Raw genomic sequence first — 26,659 nt, forward strand, 5'->3', positions numbered from 1 at the left:
TGCACGTATACATCATGTAAAATTTGAAATAGTCGTGTACGGTACCTTTCAGTGTTAACAAAATTGTACATTGTAATACAAATAACGAATGACAATATATTATCGAATATATTACGTCACTGTTTCGTTCAAAAATTACAAGAATCAATGAAAGTGGTATATACAATTCATATTTGTATGTAATGAAGTATAATTGCATCATAAACAATGCAACATATATAACTCTCATATGGACATTTATTATTTTTCGTTAATCTATGTAATAGGTTCTTACACAATTATTATGCAGTTGCAATTATTATGCATAACATGATGTCTTTTTCCCTGTATCAATCACTTTTTTAACCATTCCTTGAGCATTTAATTCTTTATAATCCAAATTCCTTTTCATCATCTGTGCGAATGTCGCCGTATCTCCATATATTACGTCGACTATGTTTCGCATCTTCTTCTGCTTTCCTGTATTCCTCGATCTGTAAATTATCATAAAAAATATTTTTTTGTTTCGGAGTATTAATCGAAGAGTTCCATGTATGTACAGATAATAATGTAAAACATGTACTTACCAATTTCGTGAGCCTCCTATCACGTTGATTCTGAACAAGCAATAATCCATCAGAAATAAGTCCCTTCACGATATCATCATTAGTAGAAGAATCAACCAAGGTTACAGCAGTAACACTACTGCTCAATTTATATTCCGTATTTAATAATAAAATTTTATCCATTACATCTTCCTTGAAAGACTCGACTGCTAATTTTTTATCATCATTCTAGAAAATATTTATAAATACATAAAATACACAACGTTTAGTATATTCAAAATATTTAAAAATTTGTATAATAGTGTTTTTTAAGGAACTACTTACATCACCCGGAAGTGTAACGCAAGCGGGAACATGCTCATGGGCATAAGGTTTATCAGTGGCAAATCTTGATGGTAAGTCAGCAACTCTTGTAACATTAACTGTTTCTCTGTTACCATAATCAATATAAAAAACGCTGACATTTGTACCAGAAACCTTCTCTATTTTAACGCGATACCACTGGTCATCGCCGGTAAATTTGGCAACTGCTAAATCGCCTCTGGTAGCTTTATAAGCACCCGGAAGCGGAGGATTGGATGCTAATTCCTGACGTAATTGCAACAGTAGAGTTTCCAACATACTGCGCTGATCGACACTTTGCGCATAAAAGTGAAGATCGTCAGTAACCTCAGAAATGACTACTTCTTGGTAGTCAATTTTTCTTTCCACAATTTCTTTCTCGTTTTCATTTTTTTCATTTTCTACTTGTACTTCTACGAAATTTTTCCACATCTGTAATACATAATACACTCTGATTAGTATTTGCAAGTATTACAAACCACTTTTAAATGATATTTCCATTAAGCTAACTTACATTTAATTTCTTCGTTTTGGCACGTTCTTCAGCCGCTTTAAGCGTTCTCGTTAATTCTCCGAAGTCAGGGAAGGTAACTACTTCTGCAAGTCCTTCCTCGACAAGAGAAACGGACATATTAATATCATTCACTGTCAGCCATCCAATAAATCCGCTTCCTTTCGTTTCCGTACTTTCAATTTTTATTTCCACATCCCTTTGAAAACAGTGTTCCCTGGTGAAAGCTAATGCTTTCTCACCATATTCATCTGCTTTAACAACACCGCCACTAGGTAGCGATCTCTGACATCGAGGAGTTCTTATACCAGCCAAAACAAATGTAATTAGCTGATCCTCTTTCGGTAAAAACAGTTTCAAACGTGAACCACTTGTGACGAATTCGACAACAGCTTTGATGCCCTGTGCTCGTTTAAGGGACGTTAGAAATGCCTTTGCTTTTGGAGGATCATTAGAAAGATCTACTAATCTGTGCACAGGAACATCTTTCTTTGCATGCAAACCGTGTTGCGATTTTTCTGCTTTACTTTCTGCAACTTGCAGTAAATTGTAATGAGATGAACGTTGATCGTCATTTTGTCTATATTTAATCACTCTTACTAAACCTCGTGCAACCAGCGCTTCCGCAATATTCCTAAAAAATATAAAATATTTAAAATTGAATAAAAATCTAACTTAAACCAAATTAATTCATAGTATTGTATATAAAAGTATAATAACATACGTTTTACCGCAGGTAACAGTGCAACACAATTTTTCCGGAAAATTGTCTCTGGCGGGTTGTGTATAATCAACAACAACTTTCACATTCTTTCTGATGAATTTTTCACGTAAAAATTCACGAGCCTCTAACATCCACGGGATGTCATAAAGAGGTTTAAAATCTTTTCTATTTGCATTATTAGTTTCATCGTTAGCTTTCTTCTCTCTGGACGGTGGTCGGATACTGCTTAAGAAGACTTTCTTATTTTCGCCATTCTGAGTTCTGATCATAAGTGCATCCGCATTCACAATTTCAACAACGGTTCCAGTAAACTCTATCTGTGGACCTGATGGTTTATAATCTTTCCACAAACGCAAACGTGCTTCTTTTGCAGCTTTTTCTGCAAGGTACAACTTTTCTGCACCAGCTCTACTGTTATTAATTGACCAATCTTGGCATTTAGCAAAACCTTCACTCAATAAAATTTCCGCAATATTACCTGTTAGAAAGAAAGAATTTGTAAATGCTTATTCAAATAATCAGAGGTCTAATTGAATGTGGTTTAAAATATACCAACCCTTTGGATGAAGAATGCTACCAATGAAATTATTATTATTGACAGATTCAAGTACTATTTCAACGTCTCTGTGTAGAAGGCGAGATTCCACAAAATATCTTGCTTCATCTGCATAAGGATCACCTACAGAATATTCGCGCCTTCCATTTGGCCAACCAGGACATCGAACGCCCGATATCATCAATACTACATTATAGAAATCGGGCAATAAAAGTGCCTTCACTGTAGATCCATCAAAAACATATTCAATAATGGCTTTTACTGGTTTCTTGCCAAATTTCTCAACTAATTTTCGAGGATCATCCACAGTCCATTTTACATCGCGTACGTGTTCAGACAATGGCGATTCTGACCATTTTCCTTTCTTAGCTGCTTTAGCTGCATTTTCTAATTCAATTAATCGCGTCTGTTCAGGACTGGGATTTCGAGTATCCTTTTTAACAGTTACCAAACCCTCGGATACTAATGTTTCAATTATGTTTTCTCCACTTTTATCTATAATTATTAAAACATTTCATAGGTCAGTTTCTGATAAATGGTAATACATACTGAACGTAATAAATTTTCATATAAAGATATACCTTTTCCCAGCCACACAGTACCATAAGTTCTATTTGTATTAATAGATTTTTCTGTAACAAAAGTTACATCTTGACCAATAAGTTTTTTACGTAAAAATTCTCTAGCTTCCCAAGCATATGGTTCATCTTTGCTCTCGTCCGTGCTGGAACAAGTTGCATTTATGATTATTATAATGTAATGAAGTGTAGTAGTTTCAAGAAAGTTAGCCGTTAATTGTTTCATAAAGGTTGATCGTTACTGCCATTTTTTCGGAAAAATTCATCCGTTCGCAACGGAGATGAAACATATACCCGAGATTTCCTGCAATGTTTTCTTTGATAGTTGGCTTTTTCGATCCGAAGCAGCGGTCAACTTTTACGGCACTATTATAACTTATAAATAAATATAAAATAGCTATATGTGAATACCTATCATTTCCTTTCCACCGCTCTAATTTTGGAGCAGTTATGTTACATAGCGTGATGGTAGCTTCTGGAGGAGGGCCTCCCATAGGCTGACCACGAATAACAATGGTATCTCCAGAAGCAACCTTAAAATGTAAAGTTCTAGATTAAAACAAAGTTGAAAAATCTATTCTTAACTCCTAAAATAACATCGTATATAACAGTAATATACTTTTCATAGAAGATCAGGAAGATAAAATTAAGCTTTGCTTAAAACTTTAAAGTAGAGGGTTTTAAATCAAGAGATGTGTTAAATAAATATAGATAAATGTGTGCTTAAATACATATTACAAATAAATATTACAAATATTTATACGGTAATTAAGATATTGTTGTTAAATAAAGTATGGAATGAAATTACTTTGGTCCGAAGACCATATGTTTTCGGTACCGATTATTCTCTGCAACTGTGTTGAATGTGATCGCACGCATGTCAAAATATAAGGTTATATATGACAGTAATCATATAAATTATATTTACAATTGGATAAAATATTATTTAAGGAAGAGATTTTTATAAAATACGAGAATCTTACTTGTTTTACTACTCCGTTTCTTGATTTCACTTGCGCCTGCGGTGCGCTCATCGTGTCGTTCGTTTAGTACTTTGACTCCGTTAAATACCAAAAAAAAATCTATAATTTCTGAATCTATATTGTGCCCGGAGAGCTCTTCAATAAATCAAGATTGCCTATACGTAGATTTTTCCTTTTCCAGTAAATATTCGTCAGAAATTCAAGAAAAATTTGACATGTTGGATTGAAGCAGAGAAACTCACGCTTTCCACGTATTGTGGAAGAGTCGGCACGAGCGCAATCTACACAGAAACATCATCCAAATACGTTTGATTTGGTGGTGATGTGGCAACACGCAACACTTCGACAATCTGCAGTGTCGCACTCTATCGGTCAACCTATATTGATAGTTTGATCGGTAGAAAAATAATAGCATTGCAATTTTATAAAATGTGCATTTATTCGTTCATTTTTATGCACACGCATCATATGTTAATAAATGCTTTATATTCCAAATTTTATGCTAACAAAATTTATGGGAAATTACCAATATATATCGCTTTTTAATATTTTAATACTGAATATCCTGCATTCACCTCATTATAAAATTTATTTATTATTATATCTAATCATCAGTAATCGATAAATTTGTGGATTACGTCGTGAATGTACTTTTACAATAAATATCAGTATTTTAATATATAAAACTACTTTGATTAAAAAGGATCTTTATTAAAAATACTTATGCAATCATTTCCATAATTTAGTAATCTCACTCAACTTTATTCTCTGGTATTTAACAAATTTTTCCGAAGATTGAAACATATTTGTATTATAACTTACAATTAGAGTAAAAAGAGATGAGGAAAATACAACTGTAATTTAAATATGTAAGGTCATTTTTATTGCGCACAAAACTGTTTACAGCGATTTTGATGTTATTCGTCTACATGACAATTTCACAATGGAATGATGAAAGTGAGAAATGAAAATATACAAAAAAACTCAAGATGATTGTTGAAGAGTCATGTGAAAATGATATATTATAAAAAAAGAATTTGAGGACAGAATCAAGTGGCAGGCTCAATTTATAAAGTGCAATATTCGTAGAATGCACCGAGCTCACGCGTTTACTTCAATATTTATCAAATAAATACGGAAATATTAATTTACAGAGTTATACTACGTAATACTTAAGCATGGCACTCCATTCTGTCATATACAGAAAAACAAAACGAAAAAAAAAAAAATAAGATTGAATACTTAAGTAGAATTAATCTGTAACAGTCTTTCGACATCCTAGAAGTCTTTGGATTTAATTAAATAGTCTTAAATAATGAAAGATCTTAATCTACTTCTTCCATCCTGGATGCTTCTTCTGCATCACCTTCTAGGGGAGGAACTTCTGTGTCCATTTTCTCATCTTCTACTGGTGGCGCATCTTCTTCGTCGAAACCAAGACCAAGTTTGATCATCCTGTATATTCTGGAAGCATGTACTTGAGGGTCTTCAAGAGCAAAACCAGAAGATAAGAGTGCAGTTTCAAAGAGAAGCATGACTAGATCTTTTACAGATTTGTCATGTTTGTCTGCTTCAGCCTTTTGCCTCAAGTTCTCCATGATTGGATGATCTGGGTTAATTTCCAAGTGTTTCTTGGCAGCCATGTATCCCATAGTTGACGTGTCTCTAAGAGCTTGTGCCTTCATGATCCTTTCCATGTTTGCAGTCCATCCATACTGTGATGTGACTATACAGCAGGGAGAATCAACTAACCTGTTAGATACAACAACTTTTTCTACTTTCTTGTCCAAAATGTCCTTCATAACTTTGCAGAGATTCTCGAACTTGACTTTGTCAGCCTCGCGTTTCTTCTTATCTTCTTCATCTTCTGGAAGCTCCAAACCTTCTTTGGTTACAGACACTAGCTGTTTCCCATCGAATTCCTTTAGTTGCTGTACAACATATTCATCGATAGGTTCTGTCATGTATATAACTTCGAAACCACGCTTCTTAACTCTCTCAACAAATGAACTGTTTGCTACTTGCTCCTTGCTTTCGCCGGTGATATAGTAGATGTGTTTCTGATTTTCTTTCATTCTACCAACATAGTCTTTCAGTGAACACATTTCATCTCCAGAGGCAGACGTGTGGTATCTCAGCAGTTCCGCAAGTTTCTTTCTATTTTGGCTATCTTCGTGAATACCTAATTTCAAATTCTTGCTAAACTGTTCATAGCATTTCTTATAATTTTCTTTATCCTCAGCTAATTCTTCAAAGAGTTCCAAACATTTCTTCACAAGGTTCTTCCTGATAACTTTGAGAATCTTGTTCTGTTGCAACATTTCACGAGAAATGTTCAATGGAAGATCTTCACTGTCTACAACACCCTTAATGAAGTTAAGGTATTCTGGGATAAGGTCTTCACAGTTGTCCATAATGAAGACTCTGCGGACATATAATTTAATGTTGTTTTTCCTCTTCTTATTTTCAAAGAGATCGAACGGCGCTCGTCGTGGGATGAAGAGTAATGCCCGGAATTCCAACTGACCCTCTACCGAAAAATGTTTCACAGCCAAATGATCCTCCCAATCGTTGGTCAAGCTTTTGTAGAATTCACCATATTCTTCTTGCGTAATATCATCTGGATTTCTTGTCCAAATTGGTTTTGTTTTGTTAAGTTCTTCATCCTCTGTGTATTTCTCCTTGATTGTCTTCTTTTTCTTTTTCTTTTCATCCTTTGGTTTATCCTCATCCTCATCTTCTCCAACATCTTCAATTTTGGGTTTTTCATCTTCAGTCTCTCCTTCCTTTGCTGGTTCCTCTTCTTCATCTTCGCTTAGCTCCTTGTCTCTCTCTTTCTCAACAACCAACTTAATCGGATAACCAATGAATTGGGAATGTTTCTTAACAATTTCCTTGATCTTTGATTCCTCCAGATATTCGGTTTGATCTTCCTTGATGTGCAAGATGATTTTAGTGCCTCTTCCAATTCTTTCTCCGTTATCAGGACGAACAGTGAAGGATCCACCAGCAGAAGATTCCCACACATATTGTTCATCATCATTGTGTTTTGAAATTACAACCACCTTGTCAGCAACCAGGTAAGCAGAATAGAAACCCACACCAAACTGACCAATCATAGAGATGTCTGCACCAGCTTGAAGAGCTTCCATAAAGGCCTTTGTGCCTGACTTGGCAATAGTACCCAAGTTGTTAACAAGATCAGCCTTTGTCATACCGATACCACTGTAACAAGCAAAATTCAATTACTGTTATTATAATGTTAAAACATACACAAACAGTAAACTGAAAAGTAATCAAAAATAAACTATTGAAAAAGTTATTGAAATTTTAATAGTGTTAGCAAAATAAAATTGATACTTACGAATCCATGATAGTCAAGGTACGGTCATTTTTGTTTGGAATAATCTTGATGAACAACTCCTTGCAGGTATCTAATTTTGATGGATCTGTGAGAGATTCATAACGAATTTTGTCCAAGGCCTATAATAAAGAATATTTCGGGGTAATTCAATTGCACAAAAATTCTTCGGAATATTCCAGATACTCGGTACATGAAATATTTTAAAAACGTTCATAAACGTAGAAGTAATTTTTACTTACATCAGATGCGTTGGATATCAATTCTCGGATGAAAATTTCTTTGTTAGAATAAAAGGTATTGATAATTAAGCTCATCAATTGAGCAATTTCGGCTTGAAACGCGAAGGTTTCAACTTCACCGGCTTCAGACATCATCACGTCGTCCGGCATCTTCGCTGTTTTTAATTACGTATAATTATATAAATAATACTGATGCACAAGAAATAAAATAGTAGCCTTTGCACAAACGATCAGAATACGTTTTATGTATTATTCACAGAGGAAATGTAGCTTTGCGTTCGCTTCGAGCGATCAGTCTCTCTCCCCGTCACTTTTCAGAGTATTGAATAGTGGCGCGCAGCAGCCGCTTTTATCGAGCTTTGAAGATTCTAGAAGGCATTTACCGGAAGCCCACCCGATTACTCGAACATTCTATCAAATATGTTGTTAATAACAAGCAGTTTACACGCATTTTCAAAGTTATTTGTGAAAGAAAATATCGTGAAAATTAATTTTCTAAATTTCAAAAACAATTGGTAAGTAAAATTAACTGAATTAAGTATAAAAAGTGTGACAGAGTACGTAGTTTCTAAGTCCACTCACGTAGTAAACGGAAATGACGACATTACTGCACATGTCTAGAAACGTCGCGATATCTCGAATCTGAGAGTCTTGAGAAAAGGTTATATGCGGTAAACATCAAAAATGGTATAATGACACGTATATGCACATGGATATTAAATACATTTAATGCTATCAAACATTATATCCGTAGAATACTTGATATACTCCCATTATTTGTTAGTAATATTTCATACAATTGGCATGCAATCAAGAATTATATTTTTCTTTAAAAACAATTTAAAATACATCTTTCTTATATGTAGAAACGTCAAATTTTAATTACAAATTTGTATAATTATGAAGAAAAAAGTGTATTAGCAATAACCATTTTTTCAAAATAGAATTGTTAATTTTTCATTTACCATATTTAAAAACATTCTTTTATTATTATATTCTTTTTTCTATGAAGTTTAATTGCCCAATATTTTTGTTCAGGATCTGAACATCTTAGTTGAACATTAATTCTTACAATTTTTCTGAAGGTCTATGGAAAGCAAATTTTGTATATTATTTCCATTAAAATGTTTGTTTCAAACAAGTATTTTTAAAATTTCGTAATGATTCTTCGTTTATTTTAGAAATTCCAAAATCTTATAATAATCAGTTTGTTTAAGAACAAAGAGAACGTTTTTGTTTTTAGAAGGATTGCAGATGCTTAAATAATTAGATAAAGTTTTAGAATATATTCTTTTTTAAAGAATTTCTAAAAGAAATTTTTAAAAGAATTATTTTTTATATAATACAGAAAAGTGTCCGAAATAAGAAAGTACGATCAATGATAACGTTTGCATATCTGTATTGGTGGTGGTACTTGCGTAACAATTCGCTTTAATTTTTATTCTTGTTCTAGTATTAGCTTTATAAAAATAACTTAATTCGAATTTTTCTTGTATAATTTGTAAAATTTCGTATTTTTAAAAATCTACACACAGTAACGAAAGTATTACGTTATTTCTAAGTATAAACGTGAGAGTACCAGAAAATTCTCAGATGAACTGTTTTTTGCGAAAAATAATAGGAATATAATGGAAAACGTAAAACTGTGTTAGTATGATATAGTTTTTATTATTTTAAACATTAGATTTGCTTTATCAATACTTTATATAAATAATTGTGTATGCATCAGTATTAAATTATGAAATACGAGAGGATCAAGTGAATGTTCTTAACCTTGATCTTGTTTTGTAAATAGAAACAATACAACAAAGACACAAAAGTAGAAATATTGCATCTTATTTCTATTCCAATAAAAATATTATGAATAGAAGAAAATAGATGAAATTAAAGTAATGAATTTTAAAGGATAAATAATTTGTACATATATACATATTACGAAGAGGTTGCTAAAAAATCAAAAGGTTAGGTCAGTTTTAACGTTTTATTTTGTATTTTAAACCATTCAACTGATTACAATATTAAAATTGTTGATATGTATGAACATGGTTTAATAAAATATTTATTCAAATGCTTACTGACTGATTATAAATAAATATTTTGAAAACTTTATTCCTTTTAAGTCTTTTCTGGTTCAAACCAGACACGTACTGAAGATGCGTGTATATACGTATATTTGTATAATTTGCGCATTACTGTAACACTAATCAATCGTGCCTAATAAATAAATAAAAATTATCATTTTACAAGTAATTTCCTTGTAAAATAAAATAAAAATTCTTCAAGAGAAGCACTGTAATTTCAAACAGTCACGCCATCTATGCACAGAAACATGAATTTAGTCGCAGATACCTGCTTTGCTCACGGGGGATTAGGGTCACGTGATCATAGAGGGCCGGTAGTCGCCATTTCGTGTCGGGACGCTATCGTGGAGTGACGCATTTAAATTCTTCGTACGATTAATGCGATTTTTGCACGTTTTAGTGAGATATTTGCAAAAGTAGCGCTTTAATTAGTTAACTAACGGATAATGTTTAACGTAGAGTAGTATTTTGACGCGCGTAACGCGAGTAAACACGGGAAAAGTGAACGAGAATTGTTCGTTGCCGGGGTCTCGTTTGAATCGTGTGTGAGAGGTCGCTGCTCAAGGGGAACGCTGTTCGAAAGGACGAGATTATTCACAAGCATAAGGTAGGCATTTTCATCCATAACATAATTTTACTCACGCAATAAAAACTTTTACATAATAATGTCATATCACGTAGTAATAGTTTCATTTAGGTATATCGATCATGCAATGACACGATTTTCTCTTGCTTTATTACTCGTTTTACGTAACAATGTATATCATATTCGCCGTCATTGTCCATAAGTATGCATAAGGTGGTTATCACGTGCATTTCTTTCTCTCTCTTTTACCGTTGCCATATATATTTTTTCTTGTTTCTCAATTACACAAGCTTGTAATTGCTCGCAGGCCGTACATGCTCACTGTAAATTGTACGGCTCACAGCGATCGACCTTAAATGTATAGAAATCGTGATCCTTCGTGAATGCGTAACGGCGAGCAGGCATGCGCACGCCATTGCGTCTATCTCAAAAATTTTCTACAATTTATACAAAAGCAATCTAATTTAGAGATGCATCGAGATCATTCGTAACGATTCGAAAGATACCATCGACAAGATTGTTTGCTTCGACGTTATATTAATCACGTTCATTGACCTACGCGTTATGTACCGACAATGTTTACATATACGCGTTCTCAAGAATGCCGAGTTGACCGACCTTACCGGCACGACACTGTTTAGACATACTTTAAGCTTACAGTCAATCAAACAGAGTAAAGATCGTTACACGTTACTAATGCGTATTTTATTAATATACAAACGTTAATGTAATCATGTAATTACAAAGTTACAATATTATGTGCCAATGCTTCTGAAAAGTTTATAATTGGGCAATTTGCCTAATTGTATTTATTATTTAACCTGTTGAACGTTGATTATAAAATTGAATATTCTGTGCAGCTTTAAGTTCACGAATATGCTTTATACGTTCGTCGATGATTACATAGAATCGGTCGAGATTAGTGTCCGTGAAATATGTAATCATTGTCGGTGAAACAACAACACATGTTTTGTCCGTGACTTCGATGTATCCCGTCTACTGAACACTTGATGAGCAATTTGGTGTATATTTTTTTCGTGTAAGCTACTCTTTCTTTTCTCGTGTCTGACGGAATATAAACAGTTCTATAATTTCAAGTAGCAATCATAAATACAATAAGGTCTCGATTAACCGGTGTTTCACGATACGATTACGATTTGTCAGGAAGCATGAACGTATCATCGATAAGAGATGATAAAAAGGAAGGAAAGGATTCTTTATTCTCTTTCTTATTTTTTTTTTTCTTTTTTTAATTTTTCCTTTAATTGTACCTATCGCTGGAAAATACCGATAATAGTTTAACTTTGTAATTTGATTTACGATTTAATGAAACAATATCGATTCGTCGAGTCGGTGGTTTAAAGATCGATATGAATCGGTGCAAGTGCGCGTTCGCGTGGCGCCAAAAAACGGAACAAATATGGCGGGCGTGTGCGCGCGCATGTCTGCGGCCGCGCGCGCGTAAACCTTACTTATTTGTACGTAAAATTATTTTTTCTCAATTATACTGATGCGTATCTAGACTTTTGTTCCGTAACGAACGTTATTTAGAATATTATTTCAATGAGCAAGTAACTAGGAGAGCCTCTTTCTTTATTTACTTCATTTATCCTTTTGCCCGCCTCTCATTTTATCTCTCTTACTTCTTCCTCATCTTGGTTATTTCTTTCCATTTAAATCCCGTTAACGATACGAGCGCGAGGGACACGCTTACGTCCCGTCAATACGTCCTTTTCTTTTATTTTCATTTTCATTTTCATTTTCTTTTTTTTTTTTTTATTTCGGCAGTCAGCGCGAGCAATTCTCCAATTCTGACGCACGTTAATACAGTAGTGTGTTCTAACTTAATAATACACGCACGCGCTTCTTCATTCTTTCTTTGGTTTCTTTTTTTCTAATTCTTTTTTTCACTTACACCCTCTCATTCTCTCCCACATTCATATTCTCTCTATCTATTTTCCTATCGCTCGATTCCACTTTCTATTTGATTTATTTACAATGTGTCCTTTCGTCTCTTTCGGGCCGCGCTCGCTGGATGCCAGTTTTCTCGTTCGCGGAATAACGAGGTCGTTGTTCCTTTTGTTTCACGGAAAACGGAAATGAAATGAAACAGAGAAAGAAAATGGAGCAAGGTGATTTGTGCAAACAGCTGTAACTTCCAGGTACAATATAAAATATTACCTGCAAAATGCTTTCTCTAGATTTAATGTAAAATCAATTCTATTAATTACCGTAGAGATGCAAGATAAAAAAGAAGGATTTGCTTCTTTTAAAAATAGTAATGTTATTCGTTGGCTGCTTGTAAACCAATATTCGTTTGAAAATATTAAGGATAAGGTCGGTAAGAGGTCATCGTAATTTAATTTACACGTTTCGCGTTACTTTCGTGGTGCAATTGAATTTTTGTTGAGCTCGTTCTGCAAACAAGAGGATTGCAAACGTAACGGTATTATAGGTAACAGAAAAAGCTGAGCTAAAACATTTGTTCGAAACTGTTTAAACAAAGTTCGAACAAAACTGCGTACAAATATTTATGAAACAAACGTTTGCCCTCAAATAGAAAGAAAAGTAAATTTGTAATTTGCATTGGCTACATACATTCAACTTTAAATGAGAAAAGTAAAAATAAAAAATGTTGATGCATTTCAAACGAACTCAGTTCTGGCATTCGGTGAGCGCCGAGGTAGACTAGAACTTTTATTTTCCACCGATAGAAATTCATTCGCGATCATGGGTGTCCAATTTCTCATCGTTATTAGCCGTTTGTTTTTAAGGGTGGGGGGTGGTTTTTCTACAGAGTCGATCGAATAGTTTTCTCTGGGACGATCAATGGTGATTGAGCTTGATATCCATATACGTTGTCGTCGACCATGCATTTTATTCGGATATTACAAAAAACGGTTTCTTTGATGGCGCACGGCTAATCGTAAATAAGGGGCGTACCGTAACCTGCCCGTTTTTTTTTTTTTTGGTTTTTTCTATTTTTATTTTCACTATCGTCGAAAGGAAAATCAAGTTTACCGATCGAACGTTTTCTAATCGAGATCCATTTACGATTCGTCCACGAACAGAACGGTCGTTCGTGGAACGAAAGGTGAACATCTCGAATGAAAGATAGGAAAGGATCGATGAATCGGGCAGATATCGAGGCACCCGCACGATCGTTAATGATTCTACAAAATCTCGGTGGATACTCCTCTCGGTTCGATCGAATCCGTCACGCTTATCTCGCTTCTTCTAATTGTTCGCGTTAATTCTCGAGGAACAGGAACTTCCGCAATAAAATACAGATCACGAAGATAACTCGCACACATCGTACACGCGGTTAGAGTATACACACGGATCATTCTTTCACGGACGATTCACACTTTCGTTTCGAAGCAGACATTCGCTTTTCTCCGGATTTTCTATTAACACTACGCTATTATATGTTATTTATGTATAATTCGCACTGCTATACTCCTCTGTCGTGCAATTTTCAACATTATCTTCTTTCTTCATCTTCACTCTATTATCTCACTTTCGTAGAATTGGCGTTTTACAGCCACGTTGAAGTGTCTTTACTTTTTTTTCTTTTTAATTTATTTTGTTAAGGTAGTATAGGTAAACGTATGGGTGTACCTATATCTACCGAGTGCTGGTATATGTATATATATATATATATATTTATATTTAATTTTTATATATATATGTATAATCGCTTCGAGATGGTAATCGCCCAATACCTACGGGGTATGCCTGTGTGTTTATGTTTGAACTCATTTCCGAGCATGTTGTGTTATCTACATTGTATTTTTCCTTATCGTTAATGATCGTAGAATACGTTTCTACAACATAATGCGGTTAGTGTGTGTATGTGTATGTATGTATGCATGTATATGTTGGTGTGTGTTATTTAAATATATTTTAGAATTTGGTACTCTCGTCGAGACAATTCGTCACGCGATGTTTCGTCGTACTTTCGTTCTTTTTCTTTCGTTTAACATTCCGTTCGCTCGTTTTCCCGTTGTATTTTTATTCATGTTCGACCATTATTTTTATCAATATTTATTTGGTCATATTTGTGTTCAATTTTCAGTCGAGAAAAGAAAAAGAAAATGATTTTATTAAAGGAAATGTGATTCGACTATATTTTGGAGGAAGATCGCGAATGATCTGTGAAAGATTCTTTTGATTTTAGTTTTGGGTAAATTTAGGAAAGTGGGGTATCAGGTTCCAAGAAATTCTGCCAATTTCGCGAACTGCAAACTTGCCTAATACTTAACCGGAAATACTTTACTGTTGATCAAACTCGAACAGAAATATATCCTTCTCGCGGGCTACTCTCGAAAGTGTATTTTCGTTTTGCAGTGAATAATATTAATCGAAGTTTATAGGTGTGATTTACTCAAGAGTAATTTTACATCCTCGGTCATCATTTATTTTTGCCCGGTTCTTTATAATAATAGATCATTTAGAAAGTTTTGTGTAGATCTTTGTAAATTACAGAAATTTTTCTGGTTGCATAGTTTCAATTCTCAATCGATACTTTTTTCTTGCAATTCTTAGGGAAGTAATTTCTCCTTGAAAGAAATTGTGCTTTCTTTTTGATCGAGGAACTGGAACACGACTTAAGTACAATAATGGCATACGTGACTTTGGATCGTAAAGGGTTAATTTACTTAAGAATGCAAGCTATTCTGGATAATGAGTTTGTCGGTCGTTTTTGCGACGGTGTTGAAGTAGACCCATTAAGATCGTAAAAATGATCTATACCCTAGGAAACCTCGAACAATATGAAGTGCAAAAACCTAGGTCATGGAAGTCTTAGAAATCTCTTTCGATAATAAACGTGATAGGGATGCAACGAGACTAGAATATTGTAGAAATATGCAACGACTATTTCATTTAAAATCGAACTTAAATTTTATTAATTTGCATATATCATTATTACACGAACCCTCGTAAGACCGTGTTCTAGAACTAAGCTCAGACATTGTTTAAAGAAAGTATTTTAAAAATGAGTATTCAAATAATTCCTCCTTATATTTTTCTAGAATTTATTTAGAAATATGTACTTTAACGTCATAAATAAAAGAAGATAGAAATTTTCATTAGACAAAATTAAATATGGAGGTGTTCCAAAGATTTCAAGTTTAATTTCGTTCTTTTTTTTTAATGGGACTGTGTTTTGTTATTCTCTAAAAAAATGTAAAAATATTTCAACTTCAATTTCTCAATATTATATTTGGACCTATGTACGTTTGAACGCAAGTACTGTATTTACTAATGAAATTGAAGTTGAAATATATCTTTTGGACTAATCAACTTTCCACTCAAGTGTCTCGCCATTTTTGTAGAGAATAATTAAATGTATCGATTGGTATTCAAACAATACACAGTTCCATTAAAAAAAAAAAAAAACAAAAAAAGAACCGATGAAAACCTTAAAATTTTGAACGTTTCTATTAGCTCTACTTTAGAACAAGTTTTACTCAATAAATTTTTTTAAATTTTCTGTCATAAGAAATGTAGTCTAGTCTAGTCCAATTGCATAGGGTATTCTATATATTTTTAATAAATAAATAATTATATCTGTACACCTGTACGATCCTATGAGAGTTAAAAACGAAGAAAATCGAACACGTTCATCCGTCTGAAGGTGCGACAAGAATTTTTCATTATTGTGAAATCGAACCGGTCGAAAATACGACGGGATAAACGTCGTTTCGAGTATTCTCCTGATCTCGATCGATCGTCAGATCGAAAAGATCGGCGTTCGACACCGATCTTTTCATCCCCCAATTCCTTGCAGTTTCATAAATTCCTTTTGTTTGATCGCGTGCCTCGCCGTGTATCGTCACGATTGACTAAAACGTATATTGCAATATGAAGTTGGCAGTTTTCGTTACAACGCGATTTGAACTGACACGGTCTTGTCGTGTGCACGCTCGTCTATTTTTTCTTCGATACCAACGACGTCCACGACGTCGAATCGTTAAATATCGTTCATTTCACACGCACTTCCTGTTGGTCGACGATTTAACAAAGTATCTTCGCGCTCGGTAGGAACATGTTCTTCTCTCGTTGGTATCCTCTTTTTGTTTCGCGTCAGTCAAGATGAGAAACGGACTGGCAGGCATCGAGGTAACCAACACGCGAAAACGATGTTTTGGGTTTGTTTTGGTCCAAAAGGAGAAACTCGTGGACACCGTCTAAAGAGCTCTCGATCCTCGCCAATCGTGAAGCTTCGTTTTGAGCAATTTACACGTCCCAAGATACGCGAATCACCGTGCAAAATTATTCGTTGATCCTTGGATAGTTTAGAATCGTGTAGAAATTAATTTTGCGCCTATTCGTCGAGTATCTTGAGGATTATATATATTTTTTTTAAACGACGCTGAAATACCGTGAAATCGATTCGAACGTCATGGGCATCGTCGTTTTTCATTTATTTATTTATTTTTATTTAGTTATTTCGTCCAGGTTGCTCGATCGAATCGTCGATTTTGGAAAATACTCTCGGTCGGCAATCGCGCGTTTTCTCATCGTTCTTTGCTAATAATTGAAAACGTTTTCGATGAACGAACGAATGAACGAACGTACGTACTCATTTCGGTCCCCGGACGTGCCTCCAGTCTACTTTGTTTTTTGTTTTATTATTAATCTCCCTATACTTTAAAAGTGATTTTACCTAAATATGTGCGAACAGTCACATTCTCGTGTGCACTACATTTGCGTATATATATTTATATATAATATGTATAATATTACTTCGCGGTAGGTACTCTCTGTTTCTTTGTTTTCATTTTTTAACGAATACAATCGCTCTGTATAAAACTCGTATTTACAAGATGATCGATTTGTATAGTATTAATAGGTTTTTTTCTTTCACGTTTTTTTTTTTCATTGTTTTTCTCTTTTTTTTTTTTTTAATCTTATTCGATTTCACTGTTCCTCTATCATTCTTTTAATACCGAGATGTTAATCAACGAGATACCATTTATTTTGGTAACATAATACCCGATCATGTTTATTTTTCTTCACATATATATATAATATATATATACGTAAGTGATCGTCGATAACGTAAATCATATTTTTCATTTTCATTTCTCTCTTATTTTTGTCTTTCATCCTGCCAGCGGACAGAGATCGTCGTAAATTTCTTCTTTTCCATAAAACGTTTATATATATATATATATATATAATAGTATCAATAATAGTCAATAATAATCATAGCAATCATAGTAATAATAATAATAATTGACCGTGGCCGGTTCGGAGGAACTGGCGCGCTTTTCAAGGCACGTTTAACACGTGCGTCAGCTTGTTCGTGATACAAGTGTGCATCGTCGATGATCTACATTCGCGATCGAATCAGGTTTTCCTAGGAAAAATAATTTTGACGATATTAATGTTAAAACTGATTTAGAAATAAAATAATTTAATTTTTAACTACTAAATATTATAAAATTTAGTATAGAATAATAATTCAAATTTTCCCGTGTAAACGTTCACACGTAAGGGATGGTCTGCCACAGACCTATAGATAGGGGATCCTCTCTCGTGCACTGGGGTGCTTACTGGGTGGGGTGAGAACCCGGGACATTAGCATTTTTTCCAGGGAACCCTGATTTATTCGCGAGTATACATACCATGAATTCAGGAATTATTTGTAATTAACACGTTTCTGTTCGAAAGAACAGAAGTGCAACATACGTTCCAAATATCAATTTTTGTTCAATCGTGTTCTTTGCAATTTGAAACGAGGAATTAACGATACCTATTCAGGAACGAATTTATTAAAATTATTTTAAAACTTGTGTTAAATATCTTCTGTTTCTTCGAATAAATCTCTAAAATCTTAGACCTTTTTTTTCCAAACATTTCATACGTATCTAAGAGATTTTCTATTTCACGCCATTTGGAAGGAATTCCAGCACTGCCGTTCTTCGTGGAAACGTGTCAGATAAGCCTATGTACATTCGTAATCGTGTTAGCGAGAAATGGGCGGGAAATATCGGAGCGTACACGAGTGTGATTTATCGGAGATTAGCTTGATCGATTCTCCGGGTATCGTAATTTAGTTGTTTCGAATGGTCGCGTGCACCTCGAGGATTCTAATTTCGTCGTATTCGCGGAGAGGCGCCGCGCGAATTGTAAATAAATGAAACGTATGAAGGTCCATTGTTCGTTCTATCGTTACGTAGATGTGTAACACCTTAGCTTAGATTAATTGCCTAACGTTAATAATGTTCGCCTAGCTACGGAAGAGCTTATCCTCGTCGTTCGGCTTCGTGACGCGCCAGTTCCTCCGCAACGATCTCGCACCACGGTTCGTAGATCCAACGTAAACAATAGGCACACGTATTATAACCGTACATACGTACAAACACGTGGGTATGCATAAACGCATACGTGGATTATACGTATGAATAAATGCATATAGACACTATAGAATATATCACAACGATAAAACGCTAGTTCCATTCCACTTTTCATTTCCTTCGTTTTCCTCGCTAAGAATAGAGACTCCAAGTAGATAACGGATGTACAATTATACATATATAAATTGCATTAGTAATGCTTCCGGTGGGGCGGACGTGGAAGTATCGTCGATATAACTTACGTTCTATCATTTAACACGTGCAGAACGAAGAGACGAACGAGGGATAAGAAATGTCGATTCGCGTCCCGTCGCACCTCGCCACCGAATCGATTGCTCCCCTTTCTTTTCCTTCTTTCATTTCTTCGAAATTTCGAAAAAGAAAAAAAAAGAAAAAAAAAGAAATATATATCAAATAATACAAACGATCCGCGCGATTCAGAAAGGGACACACCACTCGTCCCGTTGTTCTCGGTCGAACGTGGTACAACGGGACGGTCAAACACGAACTTCCCTCGGCCACATGATTTTTTTCTTTCCCGTATATTCGAGGGCGGATGGCGAGCGAGGAGATCCTCGAGCAAGATTACCTACTTTTATAAAGAATTCTCGCGGAGTAGCGAGGCAAGAAGCTCCTTATTAAATGCACAATGAGCAAGAGCGTCTGGCAAACGGACTGTTTGGCGATTGTGGAGAAAAACGACGCGACGCGACGCGGCGAAGAGCTGGTCCGATAGAGGAGGAGAGAGAGATAGAGATAGGAGATGAGAGGAAGAGAGAAAGATGATTACAGCAGAGACACAGAGGGTAGAGGGTGGGTTGGGCGTGTCAGCTGGTCGATATCTTGAATGGCAAGCTTCCACGACCCAGTCTGCAGTCGGCAACCACGTTGGAAGATAGAGAAGCGAGAAGGAGCGATGAGAGGAAGAAGAGGGCTGGAAAGAGAGAAGAAGAGAGAATAGAAGGGTAGGGAAATAGAGAGGGGTAGAGACGCGTGTACGTTTGTATACACCGCGAGGAGAGAAGGCGAGAGGAAAAACGCGAACAGGCTGCAGCGGGGTATCCAAAAGACGGAAGTAGAACGGCATACAATTGGCGTTAATTAACTCGGGGGAAAAACGTAGCGACGGTAGGCGCACGTGGAAAGCGAAGGGCCTCTCTACGGAAGGACCGTACACATGTACGCGGCTGTGCGCCGACGGTGAAACTAATCCACGCGCCGAGATAAACGCGATCGCGAGCCCGTTTTGTCGCGTTCGCTTTATGCAACCCTGCCACGTAAACCATCGCAGCGCTTGTTCTCCTGCAACTTCCGTTCTTCCTTTCTCGATAGAAGCTTTAATGAGGAAGAAGAGGTGTTAGGTAGCCACATTTATGACAGAGGGATAACTTGTGAGGGTTGAAAAAGAGACGATTTTTATTTCAACCCTTCTCCTTTCGCTCTCGTTCTTCCCGCCCATCCGCGATTACGTTTTTCATCCCTATACTCGCGTGCCGCGAAACAGAGGAATTCAGCTGTTTCATTTCTCCCTCTGTTAATCGTATAAACGAAGAAGGCTAAGAAAGGTATTTATCCCTCCTTCGCTCGCCATACGTTAACCTCCTATCCTTCGGTTGTCGATCGGAAAATTGGAATAACTCCGACGTCCCAGGAGAGTATCTCTACGTAAACGGTTGGCGGTCTACGTGGTTTTATACCAGCTAAAGTAATTCCCCACGTTTTCAGCGTGGTCCACGTACACGAACGCGTACAGGGTCGCGCGCCGCGACGATATCACGGAAGTTACAACGATTCCGAGGGAGGATCGCGGCCATACACATAGAGGTGACGGAAATATAAAAGTCGCTTCGTCCGACGAGTTCTATAAATGGTAAAAAAGTGGTATAAAATGAAACGGACACACATAACGTTCGTGGCAATAAAAAAGACGTTCGAGAAACAGCTCTACCTCGAAATGATGCGACTCGCGTCGATCGCGCGGACCAGACCTGGGCTTCTCTTTCAATTCCCCCGATCCGGGTTCGACCCGCGGATCATCGTGTACGTGTGTCTATGCACGTATAATTACCTAATCGTCACGCATCCTCTCTTACATACGTAGATACTTAGAACGTACTTACTTAAACGGATTTAGTCGCACCAGTTTCCGGTAGTGAACCGTTTTCTTAGATTTTCATTTTTTCTTTCTCCTCGTACGAAATAAAAACCTTATCCTTTTTCTTTTCTTTTGTTCTCTTTCACATCGGCTCTTTTCATCTCGTGCACGCGCCCTGGCGCTCGCGGGACACACACATGCACACGCACCCACGCGAACCACACACACACACACACACACACACACACACACACGCACTCTCGAATAAAGCCACTTGTAAGGACAGTGGCGAACACACGCGTCCACTCTCGCGCCGTCTCGCATGTGTATACGGGATTCTTGCGATTCCTCGTTCGTTTCAGCTCGATCTCATCTACACTCTGAGCGCCATTTTCCGAGCTACCTTCTCTTCGAACCTCTTGTTCTCCATCGGCCGTCTCCCGATTCGTCGTCTCGAGTCGACGAATTTCCTTAATTTCTTTCTTTCTTTTCTTATATTCCTCTCCCCGTACGGGGTAGTTAATTTTACTATATATATATGTATATATATATGTATGTATATAATGATGGCTAAATTGACAAGTGTTTATATCGAAGGTATTCTCTTCTTTCGTTTTCTCTCTTATTTTTTTTTTTTTCTTTTTTTAAGACCTAGGTACCTAGACTGGCAATGTTTTAAAGGTATGCACGCTCCTGGTATTCGCTCGATTTTCTCTATTTCTCGTTCCCCTCGTGTTTTGCTCACTTTTGCTATCTCGCGTTCGTCGGCGAGAGGGATCGCGTTTATCGGGAAATATCACTTCGACGGGATATTTACGGATCGGCGTGCTACGCTTTTTGGAATGTCACGAAAGTAGTCACAGCACGGTTTTCTCTCGTCCGACCGGTCTGACCAGCAACCGACTTTATCCCCTGGTTTCGTAACGAATCACAAAAGCGAGGCTCGTTCAACTTGTTCTTCGTCCACTTGTTTTTGGTCTCGACACTTTCCATCCCTCGTCGTCGTCGTCGTATCGGTAAAACGATATCGTTTTCTTCTCTCTTCCTGTTTCTTGCTGGTCTCCTTGTTCGTCGATCCGGCGTGCCTGTGTCTCGGTTTAATTTATACAGTTTTTTGTGTGTTTTTTTTTCTTTTTTTTGTTTCTCTACCTCCACTCGCCTCAAATTAATCACAGCGTTATTTTTAGTCCGTCCTATATGCAGGACATTGATTTTCGATCTATTTCTAGTTCCGCTTGCGAATTGCTTTCACCCCCCCCCCATCCCACCCCCGTTTGTCGTTTTTATACTTTCGTAGCTGTCTTTGACCGCACGTTCCCTTCGCTATCAACGAACAATTTGTTCGCGTTTACTTCGCCTCCTCGAGAAGCACCAGATCGTCCGCCACCACGTCGCTGATGTGCAGATAGATGATCCAGTACATCAGGTTGAAACAGACGAAACACACCGGGAACACGATGCGGGAGTATTTGTCGATGTCCGATGGCGTCATACCTGGCGGAAAGAGGAAAGAAAATTAGGGAAAATTATTGGGAAAATTCAGTTCTCGTACGAAGGATATCGGATCACTTTTATTTGGGTTAAAATCGGATTAGATTCGTGATATATATAATATTTCGATAGAATCGATGTATTTAGTCGCACCGTAAAGTTTGCTGATATCCTTGCCAGGATGAATGAGATGTTGGGGCGCTGGCGCTGCCTCCTCGTCGGCTCGTCCGTTTATGGTGTTCTCGAGTGTCCCACCTTTGCTGTGTGCCTTCGGGTCGTGCACCTTGAACCGCACCTCCTGGACAACACGGGACCACTTACAAGAGACACGGCAGTTCGATGTGGGGTGTCCTTCTTTCAGGAGAACCCCTTACTTTGGTAGATTGGCATGCGACATCGAGGATAGGCTACTCTTTCTCTTTCTCTCTTTTTTATTCCTCTCGTTATTTAACGCCGTGATTTAACCCTTTCGCCTTGGGAACGTTCGGTTGAAAAATATTCAAACTATACCATTACGATACGTTGTAAGATGAAATTAAATGCATCCGAGTTGCATTCTTCTTCGTTGCATATGAGTTTCAACATCAAATGCTTAGATTGCATATCAGTTTCAATCCTAAATGATAGATGATTCTAGTCTAATTTAGTGACGAAAGGGTTAGAACGATCTACAGACAACTCACCTGACTTTAAGATCAATTCACGCGATTCCTTTTTCCTCCCCTAGACACCAACTTTCGCATTCGAACCGTGTTTCAAAATGTAATTAGATTCGTTGTATATATTCTACGAAGGTATTTGCCACGCTTATAATGCGCGCTTCATGCTCGAGTTTAATCACGCTTGAAAAATAAGAAAACAGAGGAAGAGGATACCAAAGACATCGTTAACACTCGCCTTCTTTCTACCTGTAATTATCATTAATGTCCGTCCGTTCGCGGTGCTATTTTTTCAAAGTCGTAAAAGCAGCTCGAAGAAACGACTCGTGGACGTTGAGAAGAAGATATCCCGGCTTGTACGTTGTGTCAAAGAACGAGTAATTAATCCAGTTGAGAATTAATTAAAACGCCTTATCCCGGCGACAGTTTTTTACGCGGCCACCCTCGTCGTCCATCTGCCGGCACCGCCTTCTTTTCCAGCCTCTTTTCCGCCACCCTCCCGCCGCCGTTCACCCTCGCGCCCCTTTAATATTTTTCGTTCTCGTTTCACAATTCCCGAGATTAAAAGAAAATTTATAGTGCATCGCGTTTCGTCGTGCCACGAACCACGCGGCCAGGCCCGGCCCGGCGCAACGCGACCGAATGGGAATTCATTTCACAGAACCTTTTAGCTTTTGACCTTTCGCGGCTCGTTCGTTTTTCGAGTGAAAAAAACATTTTTCTCCTCTTTTTTTTCTTCTTCCGTTTCTCTTTTCTTGTTTCTTTTTTTCCAAGAGTAATACCGAACGATATCTCTCGCACGATATCGCGAATATAATCGTCGTCGAATCGGGGCTGAAAAGGTGGGATAAAAGATGGTTGATGGCTAAACTAGATCAGCAAAAGGCGATGGTACGTCGAAAATAGAAAAACAAAAGGAACCAGTTCATCGCGAGAAAGAAAATAAACGCTTGATCTGCACTAATGAACAGGCTATTCTAGCTCGTCGTGAAATCTTTAGAAATTTCATCGACCTACGTGTGTCTAAAGGCGGAACGCGTGGCAATGACGACGGCAAAAGAAAGTCACTAATTGGAAAGAAAGACAAAAGGGGCGCGAAATGGCTGGTCGATGTTGCACTCACAGTTTGCTTAGGCGCGTGGTCGCCGTGATCACCGGGCACCCCTGGCGGTCCGGGATTCTCTCTCGCCGTCTTCATACTCTCCGCTATCTTTTGGAAACGATTCTTCCTCATTTGAATCCTCTTTGCCATGTAACCCACCGTCGCGTATTCTGCGAAAACCAAACGGTCACCAATATCTGATTTTCATCCCTTTACGCGGTAAGAGACAGCTGGGCGCAAGTTGGAGTGAAAATTGTGCGATCGATTAACGAAACTTACCGAGCAACGATGCGAACACCATGACGAAACACGTGCCCAGGTAAACGTCGATGGATTTGACGTAAGAGATTTTCGGTAACGCCGCGTTCGTCGACGACATAAGGGTGGTCATGGTGAGCACAGTGGTGACTCCAAGGGCGACTCGAGCCGGTGTCGCGTTTCGGTTCAGCCAGAAGCTCACCCACGAGATAATGACGATCAAGCCCGAGGGAATGTAGATTTGAATCAGGTAGTAGCCCATCGACCGTACGAACTGGATCTCGCATGCCAGCCGCGAATAATTTCCTACGATTAAAAGATCGACAGTTAGGACAGGGGGACGGAGAGGCGCCATGAAATGTCTCTTTCTTTCATTTTTTTTCTGTGTCTCTCCCTTTGTCTCTCTGTCCTTCCTTTATTTTCTTTTTTTTTTTACTTCCTTCATATCTCTCTCTTTCTCTGACATTCCCCTTTGCCTTCTCTCATCGATCAGTCCAAACCAGGGAAAATGCGACCTGGTAATTCGCCACCGACTCTGTTCCTTCTTTTTTTTTTTTTTTTTTTTTTTTTTTCATCGTTTCCGTTGGTTGCGCGCGATGGATAGGTGGATGCACGAGGGCTGGCGAGATGTTAAGTAAAGTTCTAGCCGTTGATGGATCTGGTGCGCGTGGCGTGCTTGTACGTGTAAGCTCGGTCTCGCGAGTGGATGAGCGAGAAGATCGCGTGTACCGTAGGAAATACGTAGCTGGAAGCGAGTGGGCAAAATGGTGGATAGAAAAATCTAGTTGCTCCTCTCGTTTCTTCCTTCGTTCGCCGTAAAAGATAGTCCAGGTTTACAGCTGTACGCTCCGCTACGGATCATCAGAAAAATCAGCGACGTTCCTGGCAGGAAAATAGGATTTCCTTGGAACCACCCTGATTGCCTCTGGCTTTCACTGTTACGAGCCCGGTCGTTAACTTCGAGTACGTAGTAGAACTACGTCAAAGAGGAGCGCTACCGCGAGGAGAATCTAACGTTTTCTCTGAAGAATTATTCACGAGTAGAGAATGTATTCCATTCGAAAAATTTCAGGAAGAATTCATTTTCAAAAATCGCGGAACATAGCTGAATTGATTTTAGAAAGAGTTTCTTTCATTCGATTTGCTCTGGAATTTTTCGAACAGAATATTCCGAAAGGATAGAAAAAGGAAACGATTAAAATTCGTAGGATAAGCGACAACGAAGCAAGCGGCATGGGAAAAAAGAAATGGCCGATTAACATCCACCAGGTTCGTGCTTATGTAGAAAATCGCGAGAAAGAGAGAGATATCGATCGATCGATCGACGATTATTCGAACGTAGAATAAAACGTTGCTGCGAACGACATCGTGGCTGCGGACATCGGATAGCGCAAACGTGTCTCTCCACCTTACCCATACCTTACGTTAAAAACGATCATTGAATTATTATTATTATTGTTAATTATTTTTTGAATTGGTTGTTGGTGGGGGTGGGGTTCTATTGATACGTTACCGGTAGTAAGACTAATCTCCATGGCACGTTGACGATGACCAAGGACCTTGAACTGAGGGAGGGAGACCTCGTTGCTGACACCGACGCTGTTCGGTCCCTCGTTCCACTTGTACCGGATGTCCCTCATCGTGTATCCGACTGAAAAAATAGAGAGACCCCCCGCGGTTGGTACGTACCTTCGCGGAAGCCCTCAAACGCGTATCAGCTCCGAGGGGGCCTCCACTTACCTCGCACCCCCGTCAAAACCCCAACAAGTCCGTTCATTCTTTCAATTCCATCTCTTTTTTTTTTTTTCCTTCTCGCAATATTCCCACCTTATCCTTTCTTCTCTCTTTATCTCTCTCTCTCACCGTTCTTCTCTATCTATCTGTCCCTCTCCGTTCATCCTTTTATTTATCATCCCTTAACAAAAGTGGACAAGGATCGAATACGAACGTGAGGGAACACGTGCGAGCGAAATTCATTCGTTCTGCTCGTTTTTCATCGTTCATCTCGTAGTCGATCTCAGACACGATCGAAAACAGAGGGTTACGATAATTTTTTTTTTTTTATTATTCTTTTGTCTCTTTGAGAGCCCGTCGTGTCGGTTTGATTTGATGTTGTGGATAGTGCGTCCGAGTTAGACTCGATACTATTTTCATTTCATTAAAGATTCAGAGAAAT

General features: G+C 37.5%; 3 protein-coding genes and 1 long non-coding RNA gene across 12 annotated transcripts in view; 1 reads left to right on the plus strand and 3 right to left on the minus strand.

Annotated features, from left to right (window-relative positions):
• Positions 1 to 81: 81 nt before the first annotated feature.
• On the minus strand, positions 82 to 4,556 carry Tudor-SN (staphylococcal nuclease domain-containing protein 1). Its single transcript, XM_034334666.2, has 9 exons — positions 4,240 to 4,556; positions 3,668 to 3,789; positions 3,260 to 3,402; positions 2,679 to 3,173; positions 2,123 to 2,600; positions 1,402 to 2,032; positions 870 to 1,319; positions 567 to 773; positions 82 to 473 (listed from the first exon to the last, which is right to left on the minus strand). The coding sequence occupies exons 1-9, from the start codon at positions 4,288 to 4,290 to the stop codon at positions 369 to 371; spliced, it is 2,682 nt and encodes an 893-aa protein (XP_034190557.1). The 5' UTR covers positions 4,291 to 4,556; the 3' UTR covers positions 82 to 368.
• An 899-nt stretch (positions 4,557 to 5,455) lies between these two features.
• On the minus strand, positions 5,456 to 8,185 carry Hsp90 (heat shock protein 90). Its single transcript, XM_034335895.2, has 3 exons — positions 7,843 to 8,185; positions 7,604 to 7,722; positions 5,456 to 7,464 (listed from the first exon to the last, which is right to left on the minus strand). The coding sequence occupies exons 1-3, from the start codon at positions 7,990 to 7,992 to the stop codon at positions 5,565 to 5,567; spliced, it is 2,169 nt and encodes a 722-aa protein (XP_034191786.1). The 5' UTR covers positions 7,993 to 8,185; the 3' UTR covers positions 5,456 to 5,564.
• Positions 8,186 to 10,246: 2,061 nt separating this feature from the next.
• The window catches only part of LOC117605043 (uncharacterized), a 179,215-nt gene continuing 162,802 nt past the window's right edge, over positions 10,247 to 26,659 (plus strand). For all 3 annotated transcript variants that reach the window (XR_004581563.2, XR_004581562.2, XR_013062796.1), the window contains exon 1: positions 10,247 to 10,530. This is a non-coding gene — a long non-coding RNA (uncharacterized LOC117605043). The remainder of the gene's footprint in view (positions 10,531 to 26,659) is intronic.
• Rdl (Resistant to dieldrin) overlaps positions 17,535 to 26,659 on the minus strand; it is a 77,383-nt gene continuing 68,258 nt past the window's right edge. For 2 of the 7 annotated variants that reach the window (XM_034325752.2, XM_034325742.2), the window contains exons 6-10: positions 25,997 to 26,134; positions 24,505 to 24,789; positions 24,247 to 24,395; positions 22,618 to 22,762; positions 17,535 to 22,467 (exon numbers count right to left, since the gene is read on the minus strand). In XM_034325752.2, the coding sequence (XP_034181643.1) occupies positions 22,322 to 22,467; positions 22,618 to 22,762; positions 24,247 to 24,395; positions 24,505 to 24,789; positions 25,997 to 26,134 (863 nt within the window). In that variant the 3' untranslated portion in view covers positions 17,535 to 22,321. Of the gene's footprint in view, positions 22,468 to 22,617; positions 22,781 to 24,246; positions 24,396 to 24,504; positions 24,790 to 25,996; positions 26,135 to 26,659 lie in introns of all 7 variants that reach the window. The other 5 variants (XM_034325732.2, XM_076690299.1, XM_034325762.2 and 2 more) reach the window with 4 other exon arrangements.

This window comes from Osmia lignaria, chromosome 9 (genome assembly GCF_051020975.1).
Source record: "Osmia lignaria lignaria isolate PbOS001 chromosome 9, iyOsmLign1, whole genome shotgun sequence".
NCBI lineage: Eukaryota > Metazoa > Arthropoda > Insecta > Hymenoptera > Megachilidae > Osmia > Osmia lignaria.

Excerpts from the sequence above, each read along its gene's own strand:
- Tudor-SN (XM_034334666.2), bottom strand. The coding sequence starts at position 4,290 with ATGAGCGCACCGCAGGCGCAAGTGAAATCAAGAAACGGAGTAGTAAAA. Across the intron at positions 3,790-4,239 it reads GAAACGGAGTAGTAAAACAA|GTTGCTTCTGGAGATACCAT; the intron begins GTAAGATTCTCG and ends TTACATTTTAAG. Across the intron at positions 2,033-2,122 it reads ACTGTTACCTGCGGTAAAAC|GAATATTGCGGAAGCGCTGG; the intron begins GTATGTTATTAT and ends TATATTTTTTAG.
- Hsp90 (XM_034335895.2), bottom strand. The coding sequence starts at position 7,992 with ATGCCGGACGACGTGATGATGTCTGAAGCCGGTGAAGTTGAAACCTTC. Across the intron at positions 7,723-7,842 it reads TGATATCCAACGCATCTGAT|GCCTTGGACAAAATTCGTTA; the intron begins GTAAGTAAAAAT and ends TCTTTATTATAG. Across the intron at positions 7,465-7,603 it reads ACCTTGACTATCATGGATTC|TGGTATCGGTATGACAAAGG; the intron begins GTAAGTATCAAT and ends TGCTTGTTACAG.